This window comes from Vicia villosa, linkage group LG3 (genome assembly GCF_029867415.1).
Source record: "Vicia villosa cultivar HV-30 ecotype Madison, WI linkage group LG3, Vvil1.0, whole genome shotgun sequence".
NCBI classification, from domain to species: Eukaryota; Viridiplantae; Streptophyta; class Magnoliopsida; order Fabales; family Fabaceae; genus Vicia; species Vicia villosa.
In genome coordinates, this window is record NC_081182.1 from 3,009,280 (window position 1) to 3,023,233 (window position 13,954).

At 33.4% G+C, this 13,954-nt stretch overlaps 1 protein-coding gene across 1 annotated transcript; it reads left to right on the forward strand.

Annotated features, from left to right (window-relative positions):
- Positions 1–4,778: 4,778 nt before the first annotated feature.
- Positions 4,779–11,217, forward strand: LOC131660063 (uncharacterized). The gene is made up of 15 exons (XM_058929190.1): positions 4,779–5,106; positions 5,200–5,240; positions 5,853–5,922; positions 6,012–6,160; positions 6,393–6,488; positions 6,638–6,708; positions 7,036–7,097; positions 7,180–7,243; positions 7,372–7,456; positions 7,715–7,841; positions 8,187–8,269; positions 8,428–8,506; positions 10,205–10,332; positions 10,459–10,635; positions 10,741–11,217. Exons 1-14 carry the CDS (start codon positions 5,031–5,033, stop codon positions 10,630–10,632), a joined length of 1,305 nt encoding a protein of 434 aa, XP_058785173.1. The 5' UTR covers positions 4,779–5,030; the 3' UTR covers positions 10,633–10,635; positions 10,741–11,217.
- Positions 11,218–13,954: the final 2,737 nt, after the last annotated feature.

Below are 13,954 nucleotides of genomic sequence, written 5' to 3' on the forward strand. Positions count from 1 at the left end.
CACTTAATGAACTAACTCAACTCAATATTAAGCAGGAGCTCTTGATAAATTTCTTATAAAAGAACCACAAGTTTTCAGGGGCCACTTTTAATATTAGAACAGGGCCTCCAAATTATTTGAGACGGCCCTAATATATATATATATATATATATATATATATATATATATATATATATATATATATATATATATAGATTCACAATCAAATTATTATATGTTCATTATTCATGGTTTAAATTAAAATGACATCGACACCTTTCTATAGTTTTTAAGATCTGTTTGGTTCAACAAAAGAAAGGAGAGGGAAGGAATTTTAATAAAGGTGAGAGAAAGGTAAGAAAGGCGAGGGGAGGCATTTTAATTAAATATATGTTTGGTTCAATAGAGGGTGAGCGATGGAGAATTTTTAATCAAAAATATGTTTGGTTCACAAGAAAAAAATGAAGGATTTTAAAACTAATTTACATTTTAACCCTTAAAATATTATAAGACTTGTGCTAAATAAAATAAAAATTAATATTCATAAAAAAAATTCAATTCCTAAACAATATATATAATAAACACAAAATATTTAATATTTTTAATACTCTAAAATATATTAAAGCGTAAATAAAATATTGATAAATTTCCTACAATACTTATATGATGAGATGAATCATTTTATCATATTGAATTCTTGATGATCCATCTAATACTAGATGTTCCAATACTTATTTGGTGAACCTTCTATTGGAATATCTAGAATTTAATTAAAAATATTTTTTAGGATTAGATGTTCCAAGAGTAAGTGTTCCAATACTCAAAACTTTTTCCCAATCATAGATGTTCCAATAGAAGGTTCACCAGATGTTGTAGCATGTGATTCAACATTTGTTTCATTCTTCTCTAGGCCAGTCTTCTTTGACTCAAAAGCCCTAGATTTCCTAGTATTTGTCTTAGTTTCTTCATATCTTTGACTCATATTGGAAGAAAATGGAAGATCTTAAGAGAAATGAGAATTGACAAATTTGTGAGATTAATAGAGAGAGATGAAAAATGTTCTTGTTTGTAATGAAGGGCCACTTATAAGGATACCCTAAAATGGGAAGAATCAGCATTATTTTACGTGCAACATTATTCTTAAGAGAGAGAAAAAGTCTTTCTATTCTTGCACACCTCCATTGCACTGATTGCTACAAATTCTCACATATGCAAATACCAAGAGAAACCCTTAACTTTTCAAACAACATCTAAAGCTTTAGTGAATATGCCAACTAACTATTTTTCAGTTGCTATATGCTCAATATTTACTATTTTATCTTCCACAAGTTCCCTGATGAAATGAGGACAAATGTCAATGTGCTTGATTCTGCTATGTTGGACATGATTCTTTGAAATATCAATAGCACTCAAGTTATCACAAAAGAATGTGATGGCATCTTATTCAACATTGTACTCCTTCAACATCTGTTTCATCCAGAACAATTGAATGCAACTACTCTATGTGGCAATGTACTCAGCTTTTGCAGTAGATAATGAGACACAATTATGCTTCGTGCTAAACCATGAGATTAAATTATTGCTAAGAATGAAGCATCACAAGATATGTAATTTTTCTATCATTAGCATCCTAGCCCAATCTGCACCACAATGCCCTACCAATATTGAATTGGTATAATGAGAATAGAGAATACCATAGTCATAGGTTCTATTTATGTATTTCACGATTCTCTTAACTTGATTCAGACGACTGGCCTTAGGTTTAGCTTGGTATCTTGCACATACTCATTCAACAAAAGTGATGTCGGGTCTACTTGTTGTAAGGTATATAAGACTTCCTACTATACTTATGTAGATACTTTGATCTACATCAACTCTATTTTCATCTTTTGATAACTTCACATGAGTTACAACTGGAGTTCTTTTATGGCTAGCCTTGTCAAGACTAAATTTCTTCATTATACTCTTTACATACTTTCTTTAATATACAAACATGTTATCTTCCATTTTCTTTACTTGAATACCAAGAAAGTAAGTGAGTTCTTTTACAAGACTCATCTCAAACTGCATTTACTGAAGAAAATGTTCCACCATCTCGAAGACATATGTAACACCCCGATATCCGCTACACGCATCAACCGTGTCGGCCAACCGAGCATGTCACCAGCTTAATCAATAATCCCCCTAGGTCCACTTATCGGCTGCCCAGGAAATATTGTTTTTGCCTTCCGCAGGAATCGAACCACGTACCTAGGGGTTAAGTACGTATTCATAGCAATTCCTGCTACCACTTGGGCCTTTTTAATGTAATACCCTGATATCCGCTACACGCATCAACCGTGTCGGCCAACCGAGCATGTCACCAGCTTAATCAATAATCTCCCCTAGGTCTGCTTACCCGCTGCCCAGAAAATATTGTTTTTGCCTTCCGCAGGAATCGAACCACGTACCTAGGGGTTAAGTACGTATTCATAGCAATTCCTGCTACCACTTGGGCCTTTTTAATGTAACACCCTGATATCCGCTACACGCATCAACCGTGTCGGCCAACCGAGCATGTCACCAACTTAATCAATAATCCCCCTAGGTCTGCTTACCCGCTGCCCAGAAAATATTGTTTTTGCCTTCCACAGGAATCGAACCACGTACCTAGGGGTTAAGTACGTATTCATAGCAATTCCTGCTACCACTTGAGCTACCCTTTTTAATGTAACACCCCGATATCCGCTACACGCATCAACCGTGTCGGCCAACCGAGCATGTCACCAGCTTAATCAATAATCCCCCTAGATTCGCTTACCGGCTGCCCAGGAAATATTGTTTTTGCCTTCCGCAGGAATCGAAGTAGCTCAAGTGGTAGTAGGAATTGCTATGAATAGGTACTTAACCCCTAGGTACGTGGTTCGATTCCTACGGAAGGCAAAAACAATATTTCCTGGGCAGCCGGTAAACGGACTTAGGGGGATTATTGATTAAGCTGGTGACATGCTCAGTTGGCCGACACGGTTAATGAGTGTAGCGGATATCGGGGTGTTACAACATCAACAATGACAAAAGTTTCTTTAATCAAGTTGATCCAAGTGTATATGGAAAAACCATCCACACACATGAAAACATGTCTTTTTCCATACAGACGTTCCACTTGCGTTGGCCTCATAGGATCCATATGAAGTAACTTAAGAACTTTTGAGGTGGTAAGATATTCGAGCTTCTTGCGGGACATCTTAGTCTGCTTGCTTATTTGGCATTCTCCACATGTTTTTTATTTGTGTTTTCCAGTTGACTCAACTACATAGAGATGAAATGATTGCTATCTTTCATGGTTGTTTCAAGGTTGTGGTTGTAGATGATGAGTTCATTAAGACCCTGGTTTGTGATTTGAAGAGAATCATCAAGGTCTTTTAGAATAAGATTTGTGTTTTTATGAGGCATTAAGGAAGAAGATGAAAGCACCAATGATAAGTGAATTCTGCAGCTATTCAAGTTAGTTGGGTTTCACCATTAGACTTGAAAAACAAATAAAACTCAAGCATATAATCATTAATCTAACCCAATTTTCTTCTAATTTTTTTTGTGACTAATCATTTTGCTATCATAAATTATAATCTTAAAAATATAGTTCTGGCCGCTTTAAAAATGTTATTCAATCTCAGAAAAGACGAGTTGTGAATCAAAAGATCAATATTAGAAGTTGTACTAATTTTTTCATAAAATAACATTTTTGTTACCGTCATAAAGAGTGTGGATTTACTTAAAACATATTATTTTCAAGTAAAATATCCTTAATATTTTGGATCAACACAACATATTTGTGATACTTATTTAAGAGAATTTAAATATGGTTGATTTTGAGAGAAAATTTTATATAACAAATCAAGTTAATAATAGTCATTTTTTTGACTAGCGAAAGACTCTTATGAACAAGTCAAAATTTTGCTGGGAGTATATCTAAAAATACGTAGAGTTTGAAAGGATTTAAAAAAACCACTTCGACATGAAAAAAATGAGAGATATTTTCTAAAACATCTCATTAAAAAATAAATTATATATTAGTATTCAAAAATAAATAAATTATATTAATTAAATAGATTAAACACATATTTACTTTAATAAATATAGGTCTTTGAATAATTAATAAAGTGATAAAATTTAATGTCAAATTAAACTCTTGAATACTCTTAATTTGAAATTGTTATTTGGTAAAAAAAAAAAAAATTGAAACGTCATAAATTGACATTGAGAGTTGAAAAATAATTAATTTCCATAAAAATTATTCACCCGTAAAAGAAAAAATAAATAAATAAGGATATTTAGCATTTATTTAGTATGTCGGAGGTCAAACGTCAATGACTGACAGCCTTATCCAATTCAATTCCATTCCAAAACAACAACGTGGCAGCTGTATTTTATCCAAAACAAAAAATATCCATTTGGCAAATGCGGAATAATTCCAACAGATCCGAATCTAAAAATTTCACCGCTAATTTATCCACACTTATTAGTTATCTGTCGAAATTTCCTTTTTTCCCCTATTTTTTGGAGGTGTAAAAGAACAATTCAACGTAAAAATTAAAAAAATACTCCCATAAATAAATTTTCTTATTATTTGATCCTGCTGACTCAGATTATCTTTATCCACTCCAATTTATTTATTTATTACCAAAATAAATTAAAAAGAAACCTAGTCTCTCCAAGAAAAAGTTAGAAAAGCGTGTTTTTCAATTCCCACGTGGATAATACAGTAATTTACTCGGAAACGAGTAAGGTATAACAAGAATAACGTCGAGTGCTAGCTCGTACAGATCATCACCAACCGACTTTTGAAAACGATTATTTCTCCATTTCCTAAATTACCCTCACTTTTCTTCTTCTTCTTTATTCAATCCACTTTCAATTTCTCTCTTCTTCTCTCCTCTTTATCTTCACCAAACCCTCTTTTTCCGTTCATCGCCGTTAACAACTTTTTCCGTTGAATCGCCCGTTGAATCGCGTCACGTATCGTCGCTCTCGTTTCGTATCATCGTCGGATAAGGTTCGCCGGCCTGTTCAACATGGAGTGGGTTGTCGGCGGCAAGTTTAAGATTGGTCGCAAAATCGGAAGCGGTTCGTTTGGTGAAATTTTCATCGGTAACGAACTTTTTCATCTATTTATGTATTGTTCTATATGTATTATATATGCTGGCTATGAGTTTGCTGATTTTTTTGGTTGTTTTTTTTCAGCTTCGGATATGGATAACTCTGAGATCGTTGCCGTCAAAATGGTTTGATTTCATCATTCAAATTTGGCTTACTTTGGATTTTAAATTTTGGTTTATTTTTCATTTTTTGAATTTTTTTTAGGAAGTTGTGAGTTTGCATAATTTTTTGTTGCTTACCTTTACTTTAGAGTCATGATGATATCTCATTGCTTTAGTTGATTGACTTGATTCTCTGGTAATCTAAGGAATAGATGATTTTTTTCTGGATAACATCAACATTTTATAGTTGGATCTATCTGGTTCGATACTATTCGAATTAGGGTTGGGTTTTGTTTTTTGATTTGCTTATAATGATTGGATCCCTATAAGTAAAATCTTTGGTCAATGTCTGCAAATCCTAGCTTATCTGGCAGGAGCCGTTATTGCTAGGTTGAATGCCATTACCAAGGAACTCTCATAGTCACAATTGTGTGTGTGAGTTTTTAGTGGTTATTACCACGTCGTCTACAGACAAAAAAATATTTTGGTCAATTTTTAATGAAGAGAACTATACTTGCTAGGTGTATGCTCGGCCCTTTTTCCGCATTATTTTTGACATTCGTTTGTATTCTATTGTTCAAGAGCTATGTACAAGGCCTTATGCTGATTTATAGTTGTTGCATTTCTATTTTGTAGGAAAAGAAGAATGCAAGGCATCCGCAACTATTGCAGGAGGCCAAATTATACAGTATTCTTCAAGGAGAAAGTAAGTTATAAAAGAAGAATCTGGGAAGTTGAAGAAAGTTATGTTATTATTATTATTTTTTCTGATTCCTCTTACACTCTGGATTTTAGGTGGTATTCCGAATATGAAATGGTGTGGTACTGATGGAGACCATAATGTTTTGGTAATGGATCTTCTGGGACGTAGTCTGGAAGACCTTTTTGTCTTCTGTGGGAGCAAGCTTTCTTTAAAAACAGTTTTGATGTTGGCCGACCAGATGGTAACGACTGATTCATGTCTGGATTGTTTCCTTTGGTTTTCATGAGGCAGCATTAGTTTATTCTTGCTGGCTATGGTTTTGGGAAATAACTACCATGTTTGTTGCATATCAATATAGTAGCAGTTTTGTTATCTAGAAGTTGCCTCTTGTAGTTAATGCTCCCATCCGCACGATTTTATTAACAAAAGCACATTAATGTAAAATTATTTATGTTTTATTTACTTGACTACAGCTTTCGAGAATAGAATATGTGCATTCCAGGGGATTTTTACATAGAGACATCAAACCAGATAACTTCCTAATGGGTATTAGGAGAAAATCAAGTCAGGTAAAGTCGGCCAAATTCATCATCTTCAGTGGCTAACTTACGTTGATACTTTTCAGTGGCTAACTTATGTTGATACGTTTCATGTTCCATAATTTCTTTTATGCTTCCTCTTTCTTATGTTTTCTTTTTACAATTTGGTACATTGATAGGTTTATATTATTGATTTCGGACTAGCGAAAAGATATCGGGACCCCAAAACAAAACAGCATATTGCTTACAGGTATAGTTTGTTTTGTTTAATTTATTTTTATTTTTTCTTGTTCTATTTTGGATCATTGTTTTACATGTCTGGCCTGTGTTCTAAGGTTTTCTTGTGTGACAAATATATTTGATTTGATTGCTTTTCTATATAACAAGATGATTTGATAATTAAATGTACATTGTTGTTTATGAATGGAAAATCTTCCAACTTGTAATCTGTGTAATCTCATATAATTCCTTTTCTGCACTCTTTTTATCGATTAATTCTTATTGATACTTTTGCTTTGCCAGTTTAACTAGCAAGTTTATCATTGTCTAATGGTTTGACCTTGATAAACTTATACAGAGAGAAGAAAAACTTAACAGGGACTGCACGATATGCAAGTTGCAATACTCACTTAGGAATTGGTACATTGAAATAAATTTCCTTTTTTACTGTTACTGCTTGTAACCTACAATTTTTTATTCTAATTTGGTTTACTTTTGTCAGAGCAAAGTCGTCGTGATGATTTGGAGTCTATTGGCTATGTTCTTATGTACTTCTTAAGAGGAAGGTATGTTTCTTCCTATTCACTGCAATTTACTTAGCAACATAAATTATATAAAATGATGCATACGAATATCAATTGCACATACTTTTAAGGTAAAGTCAGGGCTTGACTCTACAGTTCTTGCATTTTAGCCTTCCTTGGCAGGGATTGAAAGCTGTCACCAAAGAGGAAAAATATGACAAGATTCGGGAAAAGAAGTTATCAACTCCCATTGAGGTACAAATTTTCAATACCATAAAATGACTAAATCCCTGATCCTTAGTTTAGTTTTTAATTTTTTTTTCTTCTCGCCCTCATACCGGCCTACAATAGAAATTGGATTAGGTTTTGGTGATGAATTATGCAAAATCAATAAGAGCTTTTAAGGATTGCTATTACTAGATTAATCAAATTTTAGTTTATCTTCTCCTGAGAGGTTTTCTTATTGAAGTTTTGTTACTCCGAAGTTTAATGAATCTATATTTCTTTTTCTAGACGCTTTGCGAATCATATCCCGTGGAGTTCGCTTCTTACTTCCATTATTGTCGCTCTTTGACATTTGATCAAGATCCAGATTATGGATTCTTAAAGCGTCTGTTTCGTGATTTGTTCACTTGTGAAGGTATATTGACTTATTTTCTTAATCTTACATTTGATTTTAAATAATTGCTCTCAATTGGACATATATTACATTGTTGATGATAATTTGCTTATTGGTTGATTGCTTTAGCCTGTTGACTGTTGGAGGTGTTATAAATGAATGCTACCATGTATTTAACATATCTTCTCCATAAGAATAAATTCATGTTTTCACGTTTTGTAAATTTTATGTTAAGAATTAAATATTTAACTGTATCACGTACTTCCAATCTTAGTGTTTCAAAGTTGTTTCTGGTGGTCTTCTGTGTTGTATTTATCTTCTCCCCTGATGTCATAAGAAGCTTATTTGGCTTAATTTAATGAGCAGGATATGAGTATGACAATTTATTCGACTGGACCATCCTAAGAAATCAGCAGGTGCAACAGACAAGGAGACCGAATCAATCATCTGTGAGTATTTTATTTAGAACCTTCAAATATATTTATTTAATAATGGTTTAGCTTGCTTTTACTGGAATGCATATGAATTTTCTGATAGCCTGAATCCTGATTATTAAAATTTCCTGATTTTATTCTCTTTCTCATTTTGACTCAATGACCATTTGCAGCCTTCAGATGCTGTGCCTAGTGCTGTTCCTAGCAGTCTAGAACCATTGGCTGTTGAAAAGCGTGTGGAAAAACAAACAGGTAACTTTAGTCTCCTATGTTCTTGCCATATGTGATTGAAACTTGAAGGAGTTCTGATTCATTGTGGGAGATTTTTCCTACATAACATATATTGAAGTGATTTGCAGATGCAATTTTTATTTTCTGGTAGAATGAATTATAATTTGAAGTGATATTTTATGTTCATTGGAAATTAGGAAAAAGGAAAAAGTTTGTTATTTATATGTTGGGTACTTTTCGAGGAACTTTCTTGTTTCTGAACCACAATATAGTAGCTTCTGAGGTCTGATGTACATTGAGTTAAGATAGTTGTCAAGTCAAGTTTGAAGAATATTTGTAAGAAAATTTTTGGCTGTGCCTTTTCATTCATCTGGTAGTGATATATATATACCATAGTAACGATTTTGTGTAGTCATCAATAAATAACACATAATAACGATGACCTTCTGAACTAATAATCAGTGTCTATAAATCATTGTGCACAACATCAAAAGGCATAAAAGTATGAGACAAAAAGTTATAAAAAGTAGTTTTATTTGTTGCTCATATTTAAATAAGGTCTGAGATTACCTCCGTTTGCCATCATATGAGATGCAACCCCAATGTTCATGACTTCATGTACCACTAATCATCAAAAGGAGTAACAGTGAGGGTATGCATAGCAGGTTGAATATCCGATGGAGCATATGAATATGTTGGCGCTGCATTTGTGACATGAGCTTGGTGAGGCCCACTGCTTATGCGGGTAGAATGACGAAGGCCACTGTTGATGTGGGGAACGACTTCCACCACGTCCATAACCTCTTCCTCATCCGCAAAGGCCGCGGCCATTGCTCTGGCCTCCACGATTATTAATGTTCCCTTGACGAATTTGGGATCCTACATATCATATGCATCTGTTAGCCTTGAAATGAATTGAAGAACCAATTGTTTATTAGATACAATAGCACAAACATTAGCACGTTGGTTAGAGAGAGACTTAAGATGTTGACAGTTGGAGGATGCATTAGAGAATTGTTCCATATGACTTCGCTAAAATTCTTGTCTAAATAGAGAGTCCTAGAATTTTTGTTATAGTAAAAGATGTCGAACTATCAATTTCAGCAGTGGAACCGTGTTCGAGGATGGTGTCGAACTATCAAGTTCAGCAGTTGAACTGTGTTCGAGGATGGTGTTGAGTAGATCATCGGAGAGATGGTTCCATATATACACTGCAAATACACTGCGTCAAGGTGAAACCAAAATTGGGGATCATGGTTTTGAGAGATGGAGTCGTTTCTAGCTCAGCGGGTGAGGAAGGAATTATGTGATCAAACACTTGAAAAATTATTGCATGAATGTTGAATAGTTCGGACCACATGTTTTATACTTGTATGTGCATTTTTCATTACTCAGCGTGATGGTGATATTTGGAACAGTTTCGGCAGAGTGGATGGGAGTATATATACAATAATATTAATAACAACAAAAGTACATGCTTATGATTCTATTAATCATTTACAATTAATATTAATAACAACTTTGTTATATTTACATATTTTAATAATGTAAATCAATAATTTCCATGTAATCATTATTATTATTTTATTACTTTTCATTTGGAATTTTGCTCTGCTGTACTAGTGTTGAGCTAAGCTAGACTTAAAACTTTGAAGTATAGTGGTCTGCTGTACTGTAATAATGCGCTATACTGATCACATCCTGCTACTCCCTTTTCAGGAATCACTAACTCTCCTCAATTTACTGTAACAAAAATGCTACCTAATCTTGATCGCCCGAATGTGCGTGTGCATCCTAAGCCATCCAATGTTAAGAAACTGAATGCCAAGAATCACACTGAAAAACATGTAAGTTTCAGTAATTTCTTCTGATGACTTGGTGGCCTCATTTCTCTCATTATGTTTGATCATAGATATTATGTTGAGTTTTTACTTGGCTGAAGAAATTCAACTGATTGAAATAAATTTTTGCAGAATGTGAACAATGGTCCATCCACTTCATCTCCCTTGCAAAAGTCAACTACACGAAATATATCCAAGCCTGAAAAGTCCACATTAACCTCAAACATAGGGCGTGTACTTGGTAGTAACCCCCATGTTTCAAGCAGCTGGATACCTTCATTACGACGGGTTTCTTCAACCAAATAACAGGTAAGAAAATCTCTCGTCTAGAGTGTGAAGTTGGACTCTGCTAAATGATTATCAGGTCCTGTTCATTGTATATTGGCTAAGTCACTGCCTTTGTTTGTTTCTCAGCTAATATTTTGGAGGAGTCCCTTAGAGCTTAATGTTGCAAACATCATGCCACTCACCTTACCAGAGGAACCATAGACTGTAATGACATCGAATATTTCTGACATGATTAACTTCCTTCACACGGTACCTTCCTATCAAGTTTATTCCTATCAAATTTACAACTTGTCACGCTTTAAAATTTGGAGAGAGGGAAGCATTGTTTTGTACAATTTTGAAGAACGAGGCATGGCGGTGGATACGAAACTCAGGGTCATCAGTTTGTAGACCTTAAAATGCGAGACTAAGTCTGGCTGATTTATATTTTCTTAGTCATTTGATTTTTCTTACGAGTATTTATTTAGTGCAGAAATTCCATTGTCTTTCTCGTGTACAGTTAGGTTTGCTAGCATTTGATTTTGATTGTAACCGTTCCCCAACAATTAAATTATTCACAAATCAATCGTATTCATAGTTTATTGAAACAGATATTTTGTTGAACTTGGTGTTAGCATCCTATTTAGACTTGTCTCACGTGGACTTGGGTTTATTCTTAGTCCTTACCAACCTTCTGGTTGTGGTTAGAGTGGACGAAGTTTATAAACAAGTCAATACCGAACAATTTCAACCATTACTGCTGATTAGCATCACTGCTTTTATTTATTTATTTTTAGGTAGATTCTTGTCCATCCATTAAAATTGTTAAGAGTCCCACATCGGACAATATATGGCCTGAACATGTCCTTATAAGTGGGGGCAATCCTCACCCTACAAGCCGGTTTTGTAGGGTTGAGTTAGGCTCAACCACATTTCTTAACATGGTATCAAGAGCCTCGTTTAAGATCCGGTGGGCCACCTTCTATGGTTTCCGCTATCGGTCCACCCACCATTTATTTCCACGCTCCAGTTGTCTAGTCCTGGGCGTGAGGGGGTGTGTTAAGAGTCCCACATCGGACAATATATGGCCTGAACATGTCCTTATAAGTGGGGGCAATCCTCACCCTACAAGCCGGTTTTGTAGGGTTGAGTTAGGCTCAACCACATTTCTTAACAAAAATTATCCTTTTTTATTGTTAAAAGTTGAATGGTTCATGTATATCCTATTAATTATTGTCATTAAAAATTTTAATTTTTAATATTATTCATCTATTTTATATATTTGTAATTCAATCCTTTTGTAATAATGGTTATTTAGCTTCTTATTTAATTTGAAGTTATTTTTTTCTTAAAAATGGTTCATGCTCCAATAACAAATCATTTTACTGTTTAAAGCAAGCGGTGATTTGATCATGTTTAGGAAACAATAATTTTTAATTAGCACAATTTTTTTGTCCAGCAACTTTACACAATTGTTTTTACATATTAGTTTTAGAAATTTTTTAACAGTTTCTCTTAAAACATTTCCAATGGGTTTTTTTATTTGACATTGTAAGTAAGTCTACCTTTTACACATTATTTATTTAAAAAAAAATTGTATTCGTTAAAACTACAATAATGGGAGAAAAAGGAGTTCTTCACGTAATGATTGTGAGGGTTTCTGTTCGAATTTTGGAGGCTTAAAGGTATTTATTAAGATTAAGGGTTCAATCAATGTTGGATCACTTAATCTCATAATGGAGAGCGTGGGGTAGAGATGTGATAAAGATATATATTGATCGGTTATTCAATTCGATATGCCGGAATATTACTATACAAATATCAAATTTCAAAATGAACATTGATCATTTATTTGAAAGACAATTAATACTCTATTAGAATGGATTAAATAAATAAAGTAACATAACAGATATATTGCCGTAGCACTATAGTTATTTATATCTTATATAAATCGATCAAATATATTTGTATCACTTACGGATGATCAAATATATTTGTATCACTTACGGATGATCAGTGTATCGATGTTTCATCTTACAAAGGTTGAATTCCGAAGTATAGTTAATGACGAATCATCCCAATTAGGAATCTTTAAAACCAAACCAATAGAAAATCGCAAACCAAACCAAATCGAAACCGCAAAAAACCGCATTTGATTCGGATTAGTTTGGGTCATCTTTTAACAAAATCGCACGGTTCGGTTCGGTTTGCGGTTTGTATTTTGTAAATCGAACCAAACCGAATCAAACCACATTATGTTACAACCTAAATTTTACTTAATTCACATTCAACCCAAACTTAAATCTATTATACCTTAGCCTTATGATTACCAACAATTTTCTCATCCTTACACATATAATTTCAGTCCCGATCTTCTCAAATCTCTAATAACATTATCGCACCTTCTTTGCCACATACATCTTCCTTCTTCTTCTATAATCTCTACTCTCTTATATTCTTTCTTTTTAACCTTCTAATTTTTATGTAAATGTTCCATATTTCAGTTTCGTTTTTATCGCACATCTTCTTCTCTAATCTTTCAACACTTTTTTTCTTTTCACCTTCACTAATCTCTTGTCTATTATATTTTTTTGTTTCATTATAATGATTTTTATATTGTTTTATGCTATTATTGTATGTTTAATATTCCACTTTTGTCTAATTTAATTTTTACATCTTAAATGGAAAATTGTTGTCTAAGTATGACGAGTTTTGTTGTTATTTGATAGTGTATGAATGTCTAAATACAAAATTATGTTGTCATCTATATGTGTAAGCATAGCTCAATAAAATATTTATAAAAAATTGAATAAACCGAACCGAACCAAACCGCATTAGTTTGGTTTGGTTTGGTTTGGTTCGGATTTCTTTTAAAAGCCAACCGAACCAAACCAAACCGCACAATTTTTTCTCTTGCGGTTCGGATGATTTTTTTCGTCAAAACCGTCCAAACCGCCTCGCGAACACTCCTAATCCCAATTATAGAAATATGATGTTAATATTTAATTTTTTATTATTATTTAATTTATTTTGTGTTTTGATTCGAATTAAGACAGAAAGTACATAATATAAAGAACTATTCGATATATGGTTTCGTAAGTGGCTCTAATTTCATTAAAGGAAAATTGTGATATAAACACAGCAGAAAATAAATTTTTTCCTTAAGTCGATCATTACGATTGAACATGATCAATGATAGTAACAATTACCTCTTGTGGTGATTAAAATATTTGATGTAGAATTGGATGAACGAACAAGCGTTGAGTGGAAAACAACGCTTCTACTCAGTTCACACAAACAAAGTATCTTCAATCTCAGTGATAGCTATTACAAATGAAAACCTTGAGAGAGAGAATACGAC